Here is an 18,801-nt window from a genome sequence, read left to right on the forward strand (position 1 = left end):
GCTTCTTGCCTGTTTATAAGACATCGACAAGTATTAAAATGAGGAAGTGAGAGGAGGTTTAAGTCATGCCCATTGCAGCAGGCAAATCAAAGGAGAGTATATCACTTCATCAGTGCACAGATGAAAGACTGTGTTTTCTGGTTTGCATGATTGGGCATATGCAAATTCTTTAGGATTTGAAGTTAAATGTAAAAACTTCTTCACTAACGTACTTTATGAAGGATGGTGTGTGTTGCAGACTGCTACAACTAGGTTCTCTGAGGTAAGTACAAAGTAATCTTAATATCTTTAATTGTGACTTGTTGCTTCTCTTTGACGGCCTAATTAAACTGCCAACGTCCTCATTGTTGGTAAAGGCTCATCTAACTCATGAACGTAGAATGGTGCTGGTCTCTAGAGAATGTTCAGTTTTGATTTCCAAAGAAGCCTTTCGATTGCATGAAACAATATTTGAAATTCTAATGAAATGAATATCACTTTCACCTGGAAAAAGTGCACGTGTTTTGTTCGCATGAATACAGTAATAGTATTAGTAAGTAAAGTACAAACTGATCAGCCACAATATTAATACCTCCACAAATTCTGGGCTAATAAATGCTAATGTATTTTTATGGGTTACCCACCTGCCACCGTTATCAACTGTGATGACTGACCCTTATTTTTATTCATTACTGTACATGTTTTGCCACATTTACCATAATCATTAGTGTTTAAAGTACACAGTTTTCTTATTGGACTACTTTTATTGTTGTACTTTAGGTAAAATGTAAATAATCTGCTCAGTAGTTTTACTTAAGTAAAGGATTTAAAGTGGTACTTTAAGGCCAGTACTTCTACCACCTCTTCACAGTGTATCTCAATTTGTTGTGTATGGGTCTGTGTAGCTACAGACTGCTCAGAGTGGCCATGCTGAATCTTGACCTCCGCAACATTAAGGCCACCAATATTAATATTGTGGGCGCTCAGTGTATATTGTATAAAGTACAGTATAAGGTGGCCTTTAAATTCATGAGTGGTGAAGCAGCCAAAAGTAATTTAACCAAGGAACTGATGCCAAACAAAAGCAGTGTTCATCCAAGTTGTATTTTAATGTTTAAAATAAAGCTAAATTAGCACCTGAAAATGAAACATTTGCTGTATCAACACACAATAATTACACACACAGCACAGTGAGGTTTAAAAAAAATGGAGTCTGAATACCAATTCTCTCTGCTTTTTCTTGAAATAAAAGTGACTAAGTCTGCTACTGTAGCTGTGTGAGAGAAATGAAAACCAATTTGTTTGCAATGCTTCAAAATTCCTCTAATCACAAGTGTACAACTATTTTAAGATGAGGAAGAAACTTCAGTCTACTTTAAGAACTCAGAGAAAGAGGAAGAAAATGTAGAGACTAACTGATTTTTATAAAAACAACTATTTGCTTATAATGCTGGTTACAGTTATAAAAATGCTTCTGTGATGTTATGGCGTATAGAGTTATGAACACATACTTGTTTTTGTTGTTTGTTTCAGATTTGAACTTTTAGTCCTACATGATGATGAATGCTCTGACATTGGGGTGGTTGGTAATTCTGGCCCTGATAAAAAGTAGGATTTCACTATTCCACTGTGAAAGTGTTCTCTTTTACATCATTTACACTGAATCCATAGACATACTGTAACTAATTTTCCATTTCTGTTTTCACAAACACAGATTTTTATTCTGTTTCCCTTCACATTCCCATGACACTGCGGGATCTTAATCCGACTGCTACAGAAGGGTCCTGCATTGATATCAAATGTGATGTCACAGGGCCCATTTCTGATGATAATGATGCATACTGGTTTTGGTTGAAGGACGCAAAATGGGATGAAAGCAATGCTGATTTTATTGGCACTGTCATTTACAGTACAAATACTGCACTGCGTCCTGTCAGTCCACACTTTGAAGACAGAGTGAAATATATTGGCTCTTTGTCTTCAAGTTGGGGAACTAGTTATAATTCCTCACCAAAGCCTCGATGCAATATTTTGATCTGCAATCTGAAACAAAGTGATAGCGGAGAGTATTCTTTCAGATATAAAAAAGGAAGCCATAAATGGTCAACCAAACCAAATGTGACCCTCAAGGTTACAGGTAAGTAAAAAGGGCAAAATATTTAAATATATGTTCAGGATGTGTATAGGAGCATAGCAGGACAAAACAAACATCTTTGACAGATGAATATGTAAAATAATGTCAATTTCTGTCCAAAAATAGCATAAAACACAATAACCTTATTGAATTAATATTGTATCTGTGCTACTTGAGTATACAATGTGTGTACTTTTGTCCCCTTTGGATTTTAAATATCTAAACTGTCAGCACTTTTGGACAGTACTGTACTGCATCAGCAAAATGAATATAAGAAATCCATGTCACACTGTTACTCATAAATGGGTTTTGAGACTTCAAACTCAGATGTCTCATTTGTTTTGATAGGTGAGGATGGAAATGGTTACTTTTGCAAATATTTACAATATATACTCAGACACTATCAGATTTGACTGATGATAAATCCACTTGCTGTCATAGAGTAGCCACATTGGTTAGGTTCTCGATGCTGAATAGGTTGTTTTTGATCTGTCATGTGAAAGCTGATAAAAGATAAAAAGTTCAGGCTAAAAACTAAACAAATTGCAAAATATGTTCAATGACATTTAGCTTTACTGACTCATTTATGATAATACATTAGCATAAAACCTTAAACTTGTAATTACAAATTGTGGGTATTACAATTGAATGGAAACCATCCCATAATTACAAGATCTTTTAATACAGTTTTGATGCCAGAGGACTGGAAGGAAGTATGTTCTACTTGTCTCCAGTTTTATCATGAACCTTCCATTAGTTGAGCACAATAAGCTTCCACCTGTTTCCACCAAACTAAAACTTCTTTACTCAATGTCATGATATATTAATGCTGTATTCTTTTTCATTTATAAGCAATACCAATATCCTTTAAGTTCACCATGTAATTTCTGCTGACTTTATTTCTTTCGTATTTTCAGAAAATCCGTGTCCAATCACTTTTGAGAACCCGCCTGCTGTGATGGAATCTGAACAGATAACACTCACATGCTCCACCCGAGGTTCATGTACTTCAGAACCACAAATTGAAGATTTGCCATTGTTATCCTCATCACAGAGCTTAAATCAACATCAGAGCAAAACTCATACAGTCAGCTTTACAGCCAGCTGGCAGGATAATGGGAAGGTGTTTTCGTGCAAAACAGCCGATAACACAGATGACTATTTAATTCGAAATATCAGCTTAACCGTAGAATGTGAGTTCATACACGGAGAATCACTTCAACTATTAGTTACTGCTGTGATCTAAATGTCAAATGTTCATTCAGGAGCCGATAATTCATCAATGCTTGGTGATGCTTTTAACTGTAAAACACTCATTTTAAAATTAAAACTATTATGGAACAACATAACTATTCTCAACATCGATTTCAGCATTTAGTGGTCTTCAACTAGGTATAATGTTTTGGCAAATAAGACAATTAATAGCCTAAGCTACCACTTCCTTTAAGAAGTGCACCACTATTTGTGGTTTGGTTTGGTAAGAAAATTGTCATGTTATCTCAAACCACTTGAAGGCAGAATATTTGTATTTGCTAACATTACTGTATACTACAACATAAGTACAAACAATACAACCATATAAATATGTGATTGCATATCTATTATTGCCAAATAGACATATTCCTTCTAACTTATGTTGAATTTGTTGATACAGATGCTCCTAAGGAGGTATCAGCTAACATAAGCTCTAAAAATATCAGGGAAGGACATTCAGTGACACTCACTTGTTTGGCTAAAGGAGTTCCAGCCACAAACATTTCCTGGTTTAAAAATGACACAATGATGAAAGCGATGTCCACACTGGCAGAGTGGACGATCACAGAAATTGATGCTTCATACAGTGGAGAATATCGCTGTAAAGCTCAAAACAAACATGGAACACTCACATCAGCACCAGTGACTGTTGATGTAACATGTGAGTACTTCCTGTTTTTACTTAAAGAATTTGATGTTTGTGTAAGTCATTACTTTTCACTCTTGACATTTGTGAATGAGAAGCTGTTATTTAGCATTAGATTTACTGCACCGTAGTCATTTATTTTGGATTTGGTAGATTGTCACTTTGAGTCAAACTAAAGAAACTTTAAAATCTCCTGTTTTAGATGCCCCTGAAGTTGAGATTACAACGACTTCATCTGAAGTTACAGAAGGAGATAAAATGACTTTAACATGTTCTGTAAAGAGAAGCAACCCACAACTTGTAACCTACACTTGGCAAAAAAATGGGGCAAATATAGTAGATGGGCAGACATTTGTTGTTGATACGATGAAGCCTGAGGACAGCGGCTCCTACACATGTAGAGCAAATAACACTGTGGGATCAGGATCATCACCGGAACTTCAAATCAAAGTTAAATGTAAGTGTCTCACGTCCTTGTACTGTTTGTATGTCAGAGAGCTAATGGGACAGAAAGAAGATTAATCATCAAATTGTATCAACAAAGTAAAATTTGGAGTAATTCATGGTAAATTCTCCTTCCAGACCGACCAAGGAAGACAGATATTGTCATCAGTAAATCGATTGTAAAAGCTGAACAACCCTTGTCATTCACCTGTAACAGTGATGCCTACCCCCCCCCGTCGACATACTCTTGGTACCGTTTCAACAACAACAAACAATTTAAGTCCTCCCAGTGGACATCCAAAACAACTTCCTCAAATATCCTAATATTGGAGCACGTACAAAGAGAAGATGAAGCAATTTATAAATGCAACGCCACCAACGACATTGGTACAGGAGATGATAGTGAACCATTAAACATACAAGTACTGTGTAAGTCAAAATGTTCTCCTTAACTGTTGTACTGACAAAATATAAACCGAAGCTTGTATTTTACAGCAAGTTACAGTCTGAGTATTACATTAAATCTGCATCCAGGATTCCAGCACATATCTGCTTCCTCTCTACAGATCCTCCCACTGAACCCATACTGTCTATGGCTGATGAGCTCACAGAAAATATGACCACCACCATCACATGCACCGTTGAAAGCTCCCCTCCATCAAGTCTCAAAGTGACATGGATTTCCACATCAAATCCCCCCAATCCAAAACAGTTATTTCCTCAATCAGACAGTTACTGGCCAAGCAACAACAAACTCCAGTTCACATTTAATGTAACTTCAGCCCATGATGGATTGTACACCTGCAGTGCTACAAACACTGAAGGTTCAAACACAAGCAAACAGAGGAAGTTGGTGGTGAAATGTGAGTGATGCAGAGGCTTTTCTTTTTTTTTTAAACAGATCATATCAAAACCAAAAGTTTCCATCACGTTAATGACATTTTCTCAATATAGAGATAATCCTTTTTAAAATACTTAATATATATGATTTTTTAAACTCTTAAAATGAACGGATAATTTACTATGTACTGTACATCTAATCTAAGTACAATTCTTAAGGTAAATACTACTTTAAATACTATGTCATCAGCTTAGAAAAAGGTTTCATTATTATAATCATTTATACTATCAAACTGTATATAAAGCAGTTCAATCTACACATTAAACATTAATATACAGCAATGTTTAGATACGATTTAGGGATCAATAATACTGATTCAACAATATAACTGAGCGGCTCTACCTCTTGATGAATAATTTTACCTTTGATACACAAAGTCAACCATCCTGTTATTAGTATTGTGCTATTTGGGTAAAATTACTAATGCAGCATTTACTCAGAGTGAGGTACTATTGTTGTGTACTATTACTATATTTACTAAAATCTCAGTAATTCTTCCACTACTGGGTAAATGGGCTGACTACATGAAATGTCTGCTCTCACGGGAGTTTAATGTTATTTCTGTGATATCCAGTTAATAAATGTTTATCACACTGGTCGTCATTACAATACAGGCAAATACATGACAACTTTTAGATCTGACACTTTTCTTTTTCTAATATACATTTGTGGTAGATGCGCCCAAAGACGTGACGGTACAATCTCAACATGGTTTTGAGGTGAAAGAAAACAAGTCATTGACACTGAGCTGCAGTGCTCGTTCCTACCCACAAGTGAAATCTATCACCTGGATGAAGACAACTGATGGGAAGGAAAAAGTCTTAAAAGAAAATAATGACCAGTATATTATACAATCTGCCAGTCCCTCTGATATTGGACAGTACAGCTGTAAAGCTGAAAACGACATTGGAACAGGAACATCCCAGAAGATTCAGATTAACGTCAAGTGTGAGTATTGATGCCCTCGTGATGGTGTATGGATAAACCAGGAAAAAATATTAAAAATAAATATTTAGACTACTACTATAATATATACTACTGGATATATTATAAATGTATTGGACATTCTTATAAAAGAAGGTGCAAACCCTGCTGTTACCATTTACATTTGGTAACAAGAGTCTTTAGATACTGTACCTTTAGGGAGTAGGAATTTTCTAATACAGATTGGAATGTTTAGAGACAATGTGGGAGTTGTGTCAGTGTTTGCTGTTCCAGTAAAAGCCTCTTGGGAAGCCCCCATTAGCACTTTGAATGTAATAATAATAAGGTTTGGGTGGTACATATAAATCAATGCCTTCAAACTTCCCTCTGACTTCCCTTTATTAATATATGACTCTTCTTCTAGCTGAAAAATGCCTCATTTGGAGGAGCCTCTAGTTCAGATTATGTCATCTTGTCTCTCACACTATGGAGATTGTAATTATGGTCAACCTGCTTTTCCAGAGCAGGTTGATGATGAAAACCTCCTCGGTCATATCATCTGGAGGAGTTTTTTAGCTAGAAGCAGATAAATATTTTACAACCCATATTCCCCAAAAAATGGGAAGATGTGTAAAATGTAAAGAAAAACAGAATGCAATGATTTTCTAATTTCATCAACCCATATTTTATTCACAATAGAACTTAAACAACACATCAGATGTTGGAACTGAGACATTTTACCATTTCATGGAAAATATTAGCTCTTTTTGTATTTAATGGCAGCAACACAATTCAACAAAGTCGGATCAGGGTGATGTTTACCATTGTGTAGCATCCCCTCTTCTTTTAGCAACTGTCTGTAAACGTCTGAGAAGTGTGGAGACCAGCTGCTGGAGTTTTAGGACAGAAATGTTGTCCCATTTTTGTCTGATGCAGGATTGTAGTTGCTCAACAGTCCTGGGCCTTTTGTTACCAGATCTTTTTATGATGCACCGAGTTTTTTCTATTGGTAAAAGGTCTGTACTGTGGGCAGGCCAGTTCAGCACCCAGACTCTTCTCCTGCGATGCCATGCTGTTGTGATGAATGCAGTATGCGGTTTAGCATTGTCTTACTGAAATATACAAGGCCTTCCTTAAAAAAAGATGTTGTTTGAACGGGAGCATATGTTGAGATTTGGAAATTATTGCATTCTGTTTTTATTTATGTTTTACACAACTGCCTAACTCCTTTGGAATTGGGGTTGTAATCTAAGGAAGTCAGATGGGTTTGTTTAAAAGCATTGATGTACATTTACACCCTAAACTAAAGCCATAAATAGCCATAGAATATTTGTTTAATATTGTCCTGCTTCCTTTACTCACACATTTTTCTTCTTAGATGCTCCAAAGCAAATAAACATCACAATAACGGGAGAGCAGCAGGAACATGATGGGAAAAGTTCAGTCACACTAAGCTGCAACAGTGACGGTTATCCTCCTGTCAAAGAGTATTCCTGGTACAAGAAGGGCATGGAAATGATTATATTGTCCAGACAACAGATTTACAAAGTCCTCTCAGACGCACCTGGAGACTACTACTGCGTAGCTAAAAATGAAATACATGAAAAAGCATCTGACCCAGTCACGCTGTTTGATGGCAAGTGAATTTCTAGCTTGTGCTATTTTTTTTATTATTACTTTTCATTTAGGACATAATGTATATAGGCTTTACATTATTGATTAGAAAAAATCAGTAGTTTGTTGACAACTCAGTGTATTGTGTATATACTGATTCTGTGTTTTTTTAACCACAGGAAGGTTTATGCTGTACCTGAAGATCGTCCTTTGTCTTGTCCTTACCCTGCTCTTTATTCCCCTAATTTTCTTTGTTTACAGGTAAAAGCTCAAAAAAACAAGTTCATTAAATATTATTCCTTATTCACAGACTATTTGTCATGTGTAACAGGCACGTGCACTATAACCACACTCATGTTCCTTTGATTTTTTCAGAAAAAGGACGAAGAACTCATTTCAACATGGAAGCACACAGGCCTGCTTTGGCTTTCTGGTGATGACACATTTGTGCTAACCTTTGAGTTTTTTACTGAATACATTCGCACAAAAATGACGTATCCGTATGTGTTTTTTGTGCCTACAACGATTCAGGGTTGGTCGAATGTTGTAAGGAGGCGGAATCTAATTCACGTGGCAGAGCCTTTCAGGAGCAGAGATGTCCTCGTGCCAGACCAGCTGTACCATCCAGAGGCCCAGCGACGCCAACCTCATCCAGACAGGACGTAAGACAGCAGCCGCACACATAATGTCCCCAGCCGGGATAAAGAGCACTCTGTAAGACAGAATCTGATGGGCTGCTGCTCATGCTTGACGCTGGTGAAAGCGTCTATTTAAGAGCCTTCAGACACGAATGGCACAATGAGTTTCCTGAGATTTGAAAGTTATTCACTGGTTGTGTGTTGTTATTCTTGCCGGTGTCTTTTGTTCCACAGGCCTGATTCCAATGTTTACAGCACAGTCAATATGCCTGCAAAAAGACTGGTGAGTCAAGAAATATGAAGCTTCTCAACAGCTTTATGTATAAAAGCAAATGAAAGCAAATGTAAGAGGAAGAACTGAAAACTGAATGCACTTTTGTGAACTTTTGATGTTAAACAGCAGCAACAAAACAAACAAAGAAAAAAACTTCTAGATTACTGAAAATATTATAGATGTATCTTAGTTTGGGCTTGAAACTTGAAATGTATATCAGAAAGATTGAATCCACACACGAGTATGAAAGATGTGAGCGTTTGCCGGGCAGATACAATCTACACTCGAACGATACTACTGAGTTAGACAATGGAGACTGTAGCAAACTGTTACAGGGGGTTCACTCACTTCAGGAACTAGAGATCAAGATATTTAAACCTCTGCTGCATTGCAGTTTAATGGAAATCCCCCCGAGGTTTTCATCTTTGATATGATGGGGCTCCTTTGTTGAAATCAGCCACACACAACACTGTGCAAATGTAAAAGAGTAAAAATTTAAAAAAAGGATCTTCAAGGTTAATTATTGATCAATTTTACAATTTTATAAAGTTGATATTTGTATCTTACACAGACAATAGAAGGATCTCATAAACAGCATCCTTCAGCGAGGGCTCTGTACCTTATGAATATAACACACACAAACACATTCAGTGTTTGCAAAAACAAAACATCTTTGTTTAGCTTTTTTTGTATGACAGGCTGTCGGATGTGGCTTTCAATGATCAAGCTGCTGCCTGGCCCTCTGTGTGCTGCAGCTCTTCCCTCGCTGCTTAGCACATCAATAGCTGTATGTCAATACACTAATATAGTGGAACCATGAACCAGGTGACAACCTGCAGTGTAAAGCCTGATTTACCGGATTCAGTTTTTACAATTTATTAACTGATCATCTGAACATCTGCTCAGGCTCCTGCTGCACAAAACCCCAGAAGACTGCAAGGTGGACAGACAGTGGATGATCTTCTCAACTATGCTTCTCTGTCCTTCGGGCAAAAGTGAGAATTTGTTTTGCATCTAACATCAAAACAGGACAAATTATTACACGGAAAAGTATTCACGATGATATTTACTTTTTCTAGCAACAAACAGGTCAAACCAGAAGAGGACACTGTTTATGCTAAGGTGTGCAAGTCAAAGCCGCCTAAAAAGGTCAGATATCCTGATTTACTTTTACACTAATTTTAGTCTTTATACGTTTACTTTAATGACTGTTGCTCAGAGTCAGTTTAAAGCTAAATAATTGTATTCTTTTTTATTTTATTATTAATATGTTTGTTCATAATACAGTAGCAAAGACAACATTTCCTGTTTAGAAATTAATTAGGTCAATTAATTAACTATTATTAAGGTCATGAGTTTCAGAAAATCAAATATTGCACTACAATCTCCGTTGTCATCCTAGAAGGAAAAAGACTGGCTGGCTGACTACGAGAATGTCAGCAGCACGGGTGCAGCCAAATCTCCAGCTCCATTAGACAATGACAAAGATGATGATTCAGACAGCAGTGAAGATGACGTACGTCTCAATTACACGCAGGTGAGCTTCACTCCAAAAGCAGGACTTCATAGAGCCAGCAGAGACACCAGCAGCGACACCAGCAGCGACACCAGCAGCGACGATGATATTCACTACTCTGACGTCAAAATCTGATTCGTTATATTCCTAATCTTATTTGACTTGCACGGCCATCTTGGGCTTCACATATCCTGCAATATGGCATAGTTCAGTCACAGATTAAGGTTAGTATTGTATATTAGGGTTTTGCTGTTCTACAGTTTTGGGGGGTTTTTTTACAAATAAGATTTAGTTTTAGTGCATTTCTTTTCTTCTCATTATTAGACAGCAGCACATAGAAGGAAAGGGACCATCATTAGAAATCTAATTCAAACTGTTTCTAAAATATATTTGAGGTAGTGTGTATGACTCAAAACTCAAAAATATTAAAAGGAAAATGTGTGTACGTATGTACAGCTTGGAAGAAAATTTACATCACTGTGATGTTTGTGTTTGCCGCAGCCCAAAATGACGTGGGTGTAATGTTGCAAAGCTCTGCTGCAATCAGTTTACAGAAGCTTTTTGCTAAACTACTGTATGTCTGTTGAAACAATTTACCACAATTTTCCACTCACACAAAAAAAATTATGATGCTGTGTGAAATATAAAAACAGAATGAAGAGATATAAGAATCATTGCATTCTGTTTTTATTTAAAACGTTTTTCAAAAATAGTACAAACACAACATACTTAATGTTCCAAAATGTAGAAATATGCTCATTTGTGAAACACATTTCACACCTAACGAGGTTCATTGGCGACAGGTCAGTATCGTGACTGGCTATAAAAGGAGCATTCAGAATCTTTGAGAAGTGAGGATGGGGCAAGGTTCACTACTTTGTGAAACAATGCGATGTGAAAATTGTTCAGCCACTTAAGAATAATGTTTCACAACATCTAGGGCAAAGAATTAGGGAACTTCTTTATCTACGTTATGTAATATCACTGTATCAGAATCCTGAGAAATGTCTCGAGGCTGAATGCTGAATGTCTGATCTTCAGGCCCACAGGCAACACTGCATTTAAAAGAGACACGACTCTGTGGTGGAGATCATATACCACAAGCCCCCGTCCATACGTTTTGAAACCTGTTGCCAGTATCAAATTCAAAATCACTTTGTTATTTTCTTTGCATGTTGCACAGCTTCCCAACTTTGGTTGAAAATGCTTCGTTTTATATCCCCCTCTGACTTTAGCCGTCCTAAGCCAGAAAACCCTGTTTGTATACATAAACACAGATAGTTCACAGAAAACTCATTTTCAATAACAAAGTTTTACATTTTTACTTTTCTACTTCCCTTTTGCAAAAGTTAGCATTGAAATATTACATATAAACCATCACGTGATAAATGTGGCAGCATTTTTCTATTGTAGTCAACCACTTGGAAGAGATTAATTAGCACATAGAGGAAACATTTAGTGTTATGGCTGATTAGAGTGACTGAAGGTTCAACCTCAGCTTACAGATAAACTGCATCTGTACAGTAGGTGGATATGTTTCATCCTATTTTCTATGAAGTTTTCGATAAAACGAAACTTAAGGTCACACATGTGACATCACTCATACTCGGTTTAAAATATGCTGCAGTTCAGATGTTAGTTTCACTGCTGCAGGCTTTAACACAAGTAATAATGTATAAGCCTGCAGCTCTAAGCAGGTCTTCTGCTGACAGATGAACCTGAGATGGTCCTCCAGTCCGGTTTACATGCCAGAATCTTCTGCATTAGCTGTAATTCCCTCTATAGTCAGACCATCCCTTTGTCACTGACCTCACCATCAGTGTCTTTCAGTTGTTCAACATGACCATCTGCAACTGTTTCTTTCTCGTTTGCGTGTCCTTCTTTGCTTCCGGTGGAGTCCAGGCAGATCTCAGTATAAACCATGTTGGAGGCCTGGCTGCAGTTTGCTCCTTCCTTCAGGTCTGGCTTTGCAGCCACGTGTACACTGTTTCTTCCCTCTTTCTCCTGCAGAATGGCTTTATTGTCATAAGAGTTCATCTATAAGAAGACAAGAGCAATGAATTTAGTCCTGTTAAATTACAACCTCTCCCTGGTTACAAGAACCTATGTTTGCCATTAAATGTGTACAGTTGAGTGCAAAAGTTTGCATCCCCTTGCATGCCTTCTAATGGCAAAAACAGTCAAACTTGATTTTTTTTTTTTTAATTTCTTCATAAGAAATTACAATTTTTATAAATGTATCAAGGGGATGCAACCATTTGGACACAATTATTTTTCATTATTGTACTATAAAATTTTTTGTACATCTCTTGACTGTTTTTGTTATTGATGATAAAAGAACATTAATTTGAGTTAAATATGCACATTGATATTAGGTTTAGGGTTATATTTGCATATACACTGAGGTGACATATAAAGGAATACTGACTAAACCCTAAACTTAACATTAATAACAATGCATATTCAGCTGGTACAAATGTTCCTTCATCATTTTGGGTTTTGTAATTTTTTTGTTTCTATGTACTGACAGGAGATAGGGTAGCAGTGCCATTTTGCTTCTGGTCAAATTCCAGCACATCTATTCATGTACTGAACAAAATATTTTAATTTGCCTGCAGGTCTAACAATAACGAAAAAAACAAAAAAAAGCAATTTTCTTAATAACTGTCCGGTACTTTTACTTTTTTTTTTTTTGCTTTGGGGAGATTATTGTGGCCTGTGATATATAAATATGTCTTTATGTAAGCAGTAAGATATGCGTGTCTGTAAACCTTTAACTACCTGTGTGCAATGACAAACTCACCTCATTAGTGACTATAAATTCTGAAGTGTTTACCTGTCCCTTCTTGAGTGTTAGACTCCTTCTGTTCCTAAAACCAACACAAAAAGAAAACACTTGAAAATGTGAATTTAAGTGACTTGGTGCTATAACATTCGCAGAACTGTCAAATGACCCAACTGGTTGTCAAAATGTCTTGACAACAGTTGCTTTAGTTTGTGTCTTTTCACTGATTTCAATGATCCTCACCTGCAAAAGCACAGCAGCACTGGGATACACACCAGTAACATTCCCAGTGCTCCCACTGCCGAGCCAATCAACAGGGACGCAGCATGGAGGCCTGAAAGTTCCCCCGCAAACCACATTAGACAGTAAAAGCAGAGAGAGAAGCCATTGCAAAGGCAGCATCATGCAGGTTGAAATACCTAGCTGGTTTTCACTGGACGACATATTGAACGCCAGGCTGCTGGAGCCCAGTGGGTTTATGCTGACACAGACTAGAGAGGGCATGTCCTCCTGCCAATGGTAAAGTGTGATGAGGCTCCTCATGCGCGTGTTCCCCAGAGAAACTTCCCTGATCGGGATGTCAGCAGAGTGATTGACAGGTACCCCAGCCAATTCCCAAACCATGGAGGGAGGCGGGTTCCCCTGGCTGTCACAGGAACATCGAATCTGGGATAAAATATTGACACAGTGGGACGAAGGCAGGATCTCTGAAGCAACTGCAAGGGAGAGAATATTTAGCTATTTGTGCATGTTCAACCAAACTTCTTGGGGGACAATAAACGTGTAAGTAATTAGAAATAAATCAGTAAGTCTTACATGTTACATCAATATTTGCAGGCTCTGAGTACTCCGCTCCGTGGACATTCAGAGCCTGACAGTAATACTGATCCCCTGAGAGTTTGGTCACATTAAAGGTGAAATCTCGCTCAGCTCCCACCATCTCCATTTGTCTTCCAGCCACTCTGAACCAGGTGAAGTTAACCACTGCTGGGTTGCCAGTGCTTGAGCAAGTCAGAGTCACAGAACTGCCATCATGAACCGGACCGGAGGGTTCCGCCAACACTGAGGTGTTCTTAGGAGGATCTGAAATAAATAATTTTCAATGAGGTCAGACTGTTCATTCCACTTACTGGGCGTCAGAAATAATGAATTATTGGAGGCATGAGTGTTGTCAGAGAAGTCCATGGGATTGGCAGTGAATTATTTAATTAAGCTAAGAGTGTATTTTAATAATAGAAAAAGATGGCAAAAGAAAATAAAACATAAGCATGAAGCCGGGGGCTTGTGCACCCTGCCAGTTCACTGACGTGACGGTTCGAGCGCCCTGTAAATGCTCCCACAGCCAAAATAAAATCAATGTACAGTTCTGAGTTGTCTTTTCATGAAACACACACATTTGTCACTATCTGTGGTTAGAAGTGACATCCCACAAATCCAACTAAACAACAGAAATAATCACACTGCCACACACACACACACACACACACACACACACAAGTGGACACACTGCAGAGCTCAGTCATGATGGACCATTGACACAAAACGGATTTTAAGGTCGTCACGCAACATGACAATGCGTTACTGTTCATGGTCCAGACACTATAGTGCTGCTCTGTGACTGAGTCTTGGCTCCAGATCCTTTTTGGGTGACCACAGCTGGATGTGCGGTACAGTGGAGTCATGTTCAGTGTATGAACACGCTCAAAACATGCAGTTGTGTTGTTTGTTATCAGTGTAAGTCAATGCCTTTACTGTGTTCAACTTACACTGAATGTCCAGCTCAGTGGGCGCTGACGTTTCTTCTCCCAGGTCATTTTTGGCTTCACAGTGGTAGTCACCACTATGTCCTGGGTCAGCAACATTTATAACTAAGATGGGTCCTCGCTCCTCGTCCTCTTCGTCCCCTCTGTACCAGGTGTAGTTGCTCACAGATGGGTTGGCACGGGTCTTACAGAACAGAGAAACGGAGCTGCCCTCCACTATTGGACCAGTAGGATCAACAATTACTGCTGTTTCCTTCGGAGAAACTGAAAAAAAAAAAAACACAAAAAACAAAAGACCTGTTCAGTCTATGTTGTTGGCCACAATGTGTCATCTGTGTTTCTTCAGTTTTACTTACACTGTACGTCTATCTGCGTGACGGATGAGTTCTGGCTTCCATATCTGTTACTGGCTCTGCAGAAAAATTGGCTGTCGACCTCTGAAACCGTAGTAGAGAGCCTCCTCTTGGAGCCCACTGCTGTCACCTGATCGCTGTCCACTTTGTACCAGGTGTAGCTGTCAACAGCTGGGTTGCCATTACTGTTGCAGGTCAGAGTCACCGAGCTGCCCTCTTTCACAGGACCAGGGTAAATAACTGAGGTGTTATTTGGAGCATCTGAAAGAGCGTTTTGACAATGTAAATATGTGAAATGATTAAACCTGCATAGACATTTCTGACAAATTAGGGCCAGAGCACAACATTATGAGCGAGCGCGGATAAATTAGCATTACAGACAGTGCCTTGAGATGACTTCTTTCTGAAGTGGCGCTATAGAAATATAAATGTGTTGGGATTTTTTGACATCCAAGAAATATAGAGCAACATTGGAATTGATTTTGATTTGTGTTTCTGGCCGCCTGACAAATCCAGGTGTATTTAGCTGAGCTTTGACGCAGCCAGACTAGCTGATTCCAGTCTTAATTCTAAGCTAAGCCAGCCAGCTGCTGGCTGAATAGTTGCATCTAATGCTCGGCAAGTAAGTGTATATCCCCAAATGTCAAACTATTCTTTAAAAACACGATTTGCCAACAAAACAACGCATCCTTTTGTGGAGTATGCTAACCACTTTGTAGCTGCTTGCATTATTATTATTTTCATAAAGCATTTATGAATCAGTATTAACACTGGAAACATCCATTTTGTACATGCAGCTTTCAAAAATCAACCTTCAAATCATTTGGTTCTGTTCACTTTTTGTAATAACTGAAATATTTCTATGCAAATTGTAATAGGTTGAATGAGTTGAATCAATTTATTTTCGTTTTTCTGTTCACAATTAGCTGCATGTTTGTGAGAAACTCCCAGAAATGTAAAGTGTTGTTTTTCCACAAATATCAATGTTATTGAGTTGTTAATGAATTAAGTTTAGTAACAATACTCACGCAGAGGTTAGAGTCCCAACCCAAATAGATTTTTTGATGTATGGAATTTGCATATTCACCCCATGATTGCATGCTCCCAGATATCATAACAGCCCCTTATTATAACAAATTGAAGTCCTAAGATGGAATCTGAAATGCCAGAAACACACTCACAAAGAACACGCATGGTCAAACTCTTCTCATAGAGAAGGTCGCTGTTGCCATCTTGTCTGGTGTAGACGGTGGTGCAGGAGATCTTCTGCCCATTGTGGAGGTAAGTGGCAGTGAAGTTCATAACAGAGGACAGAGATCTAGTTTCTGTGGTCTCCTCTGTGTCACCGATACTGGGTGTCCATGTCAGAGCTGGGGGCAGAATAGGACAGGGAGCAACAGCCGAGCAGTTCAGTCTCACCGGAGTCCCTTCTTCAACCTCCAGCACGGATGGAGTTAGGGTTGGTCTAGGCAGAGAATCTGAAGAGTGAAAAAAATGAGAAAATGGCAGGAGCAGGTGAAATGTGCAGGAAATACACTAACACGGACCCTGAGCAGTGATGAGGACACCGGTTTGAAAGTTGAACTTCAGCAGGTTGTCACACTGCAGTCTGAAGTAGTAGCTGTCGTAATGGTTGGACGGCAGGTTGTAGAAGATGGTGGTGCAGTCTTTCTCGTGCAGGGTCCCCGTCAGGTTTCCTTGCAGGATGTTTACGCTGGCACTTGCTCCGATGAGGCTGGAATCAAACACTTGTGTTCGGGTCCAGCTGCCTCTCTTCCATATGGCTTTACACGACTCGTCCAGGTCTTGATCCCATTCTGATGGAAGGCTGAAACTGCAGGGGATGATCACACAGGATCCGCTCAGTCCCACTATGGTCTGGGGCAAGAAGGCTGCCCAGTGTTGGCACAGACTTCCTGAGGTGAAAAAAATTAAATACACATCTGTTTAGTCAGTGAGTCTTAAGTTAAGAACCATCATTGTTAAAGAGGAAATTTAACAAAAATAACAAAATGCCCCATATTGTAAAGGTTAAAACAAAAGACAATATTTATAACACTCATTCATCATTACAAAAAAATATATGATTAGATAATATATTATCCATAAAGTGCTCTAACAATTTGTATTAATGCAGCAGCTTACCAGGAAGTAGACAGCACATGAAGAAAACATTAAAAGCTCCAGCTCCAGTCATACTTTTACTTCTCTGTTTTGTTGGTGATCCTGCACAAAAGAGATTTTTCCTTATTTTTTTATTTCCTGGGGTTTAAGCATTTTGCAAATAATTCTCGATTATGCCCTGAAACCAAAATAGTCATTATTAAAACCTTTGTATTAATTTTTTTTGAAATTCTCTGAAAACTGATAATAACTGGGCTACAGGTGTCCTGTAATTACTCGGGTGAAAGTATCAATTCTACCATAATTAAGTAAAATGAAATAGAAATATGAGTCAGAATTATCTGTTAAATATCAAAGTGAATATACTTGCAGTAAAATTCAACAAACTATCAAAAGGCAAAGTTTACATCATTTGAAAGTGTCGTTCAACAACCCTACAATATGGTGTAATATGTAATAATTACAGAATCTGTTTGTAGGACTAAAAACTGGATAAATAATGTGCTTCTCCCCACCGAGACATAAATATTCTTATACAGTACAATGGAGGCAACACCAATCACAGAAAAAACATGAAGATATTTTCTTTAACAAGCAGCTTTAAAGTTAAGAGGGGAATTAAACATGAAAAAGATAAAGAGAAAAGAGAAACCAATAGAGTAAAAGCATGCAAGTCTAACCTTACTGTAAATCATACACCAATATTTGACATTTTTTAAGCAAACTTGCAATAAATTACTCATTACTCCATGTAGATTCCTTAACTCAAACACATCCACTGTCTGAATTCACAAAGTAAGTCAGAGTTCTGTAATAATGGGTCATTCAGGTTTTCGGAGGAGTCATTCTTACCTTAAAGCTAAAAGAGATGTTTAGCATGTACAGAGTCTCCTTTCTGGAAGCACAGTATACAGTGTTTGAGATTTAAAGACATATTTTACCTGACGTTTTATCTTTGCAGAGGACAAACTGATGAATATGTTAATGTTGAATCCGATGAAAGAGCAAATAAAAGTTTTACCAGCATCGAAGGGCCAGTGGTGAAAATCCAAGAACAGACTTGTGTCAGACTGGTGGTGTTTTTGGTCAACGCACTCAGCTGTTGTGGGTTTTGTCTGGGGAGGGGCACTCAGCACAACACTACGCTTTTCATATCCCCTTTGTGTATTACAGTAACAGTAAATACAGCAAGTCTTTTTCTCCAGGGACTCTCACTGCACATAAATAATGTCATTTATTGTTGCTTTGCTTTTATCCTATATTTATTAGCCAAACTACACAATCTTTCGAGCAGGAAGGAAAGTGTATTTTATAAAATGGTCGCCTAGAAACAGAAATCTTGAGCAGTTACATTCATTTCTGTTACTGGTGTCACTGGATGTTGATCGGAAAAGCTCTTTAGACATTGGTATGTAAAGTGCTACAACAAATGATAGAGGTTTCTGTGATGCT

General features: G+C 38.0%; 2 protein-coding genes across 5 annotated transcripts; one reads left to right on the forward strand and one right to left on the reverse strand.

Moving 5' to 3' along the window:
- The first annotated feature begins 76 nt into the window (after window positions 1-76).
- On the forward strand, window positions 77-11,065 carry LOC137130587 (B-cell receptor CD22-like). Of its 3 annotated transcripts, none has more exons than XM_067510947.1 (17): window positions 77-262; window positions 1,513-1,587; window positions 1,694-2,116; window positions 3,031-3,306; window positions 3,768-4,028; window positions 4,216-4,470; window positions 4,596-4,886; window positions 5,024-5,320; window positions 6,034-6,306; window positions 7,661-7,922; window positions 8,080-8,157; window positions 8,272-8,329; window positions 8,428-8,558; window positions 8,769-8,817; window positions 9,715-9,803; window positions 9,888-9,957; window positions 10,214-11,065. In XM_067510947.1, the coding sequence occupies exons 2-17, from the start codon at window positions 1,533-1,535 to the stop codon at window positions 10,457-10,459; spliced, it is 3,114 nt and encodes a 1,037-aa protein (XP_067367048.1). In that variant the 5' UTR covers window positions 77-262; window positions 1,513-1,532; the 3' UTR covers window positions 10,460-11,065. The 3 variants fall into 3 exon arrangements, with proteins under 3 accessions (XP_067367048.1, XP_067367047.1, XP_067367049.1); XM_067510946.1 differs by having other exon boundaries at window positions 78-262; window positions 10,211-11,065; XM_067510948.1 differs by having other exon boundaries at window positions 78-262; window positions 3,031-3,111; window positions 10,211-11,065.
- On the reverse strand, window positions 10,995-18,456 carry LOC137130588 (myelin-associated glycoprotein-like). 2 transcript variants are annotated; one of them, XM_067510949.1, is made up of 12 exons: window positions 18,371-18,456; window positions 18,202-18,244; window positions 17,371-17,451; window positions 16,773-17,141; window positions 16,407-16,703; window positions 15,229-15,486; window positions 14,876-15,136; window positions 13,926-14,192; window positions 13,529-13,825; window positions 13,353-13,443; window positions 13,161-13,194; window positions 10,995-12,361 (listed from the first exon to the last, which is right to left on the reverse strand). In XM_067510949.1, the coding sequence occupies exons 3-12, from the start codon at window positions 17,420-17,422 to the stop codon at window positions 12,110-12,112; spliced, it is 2,178 nt and encodes a 725-aa protein (XP_067367050.1). In that variant the 5' UTR covers window positions 17,423-17,451; window positions 18,202-18,244; window positions 18,371-18,456; the 3' UTR covers window positions 10,995-12,109. The 2 variants fall into 2 exon arrangements, with proteins under 2 accessions (XP_067367050.1, XP_067367051.1); XM_067510950.1 differs by lacking the exon at window positions 18,202-18,244 and having other exon boundaries at window positions 18,291-18,433.
- Between the last annotated feature and the right edge of the window lie 345 nt (window positions 18,457-18,801).

Source organism: Channa argus, chromosome 7, assembly GCF_033026475.1.
Source record: "Channa argus isolate prfri chromosome 7, Channa argus male v1.0, whole genome shotgun sequence".
In the NCBI taxonomy this organism is placed as follows: domain Eukaryota; kingdom Metazoa; phylum Chordata; class Actinopteri; order Anabantiformes; family Channidae; genus Channa; species Channa argus.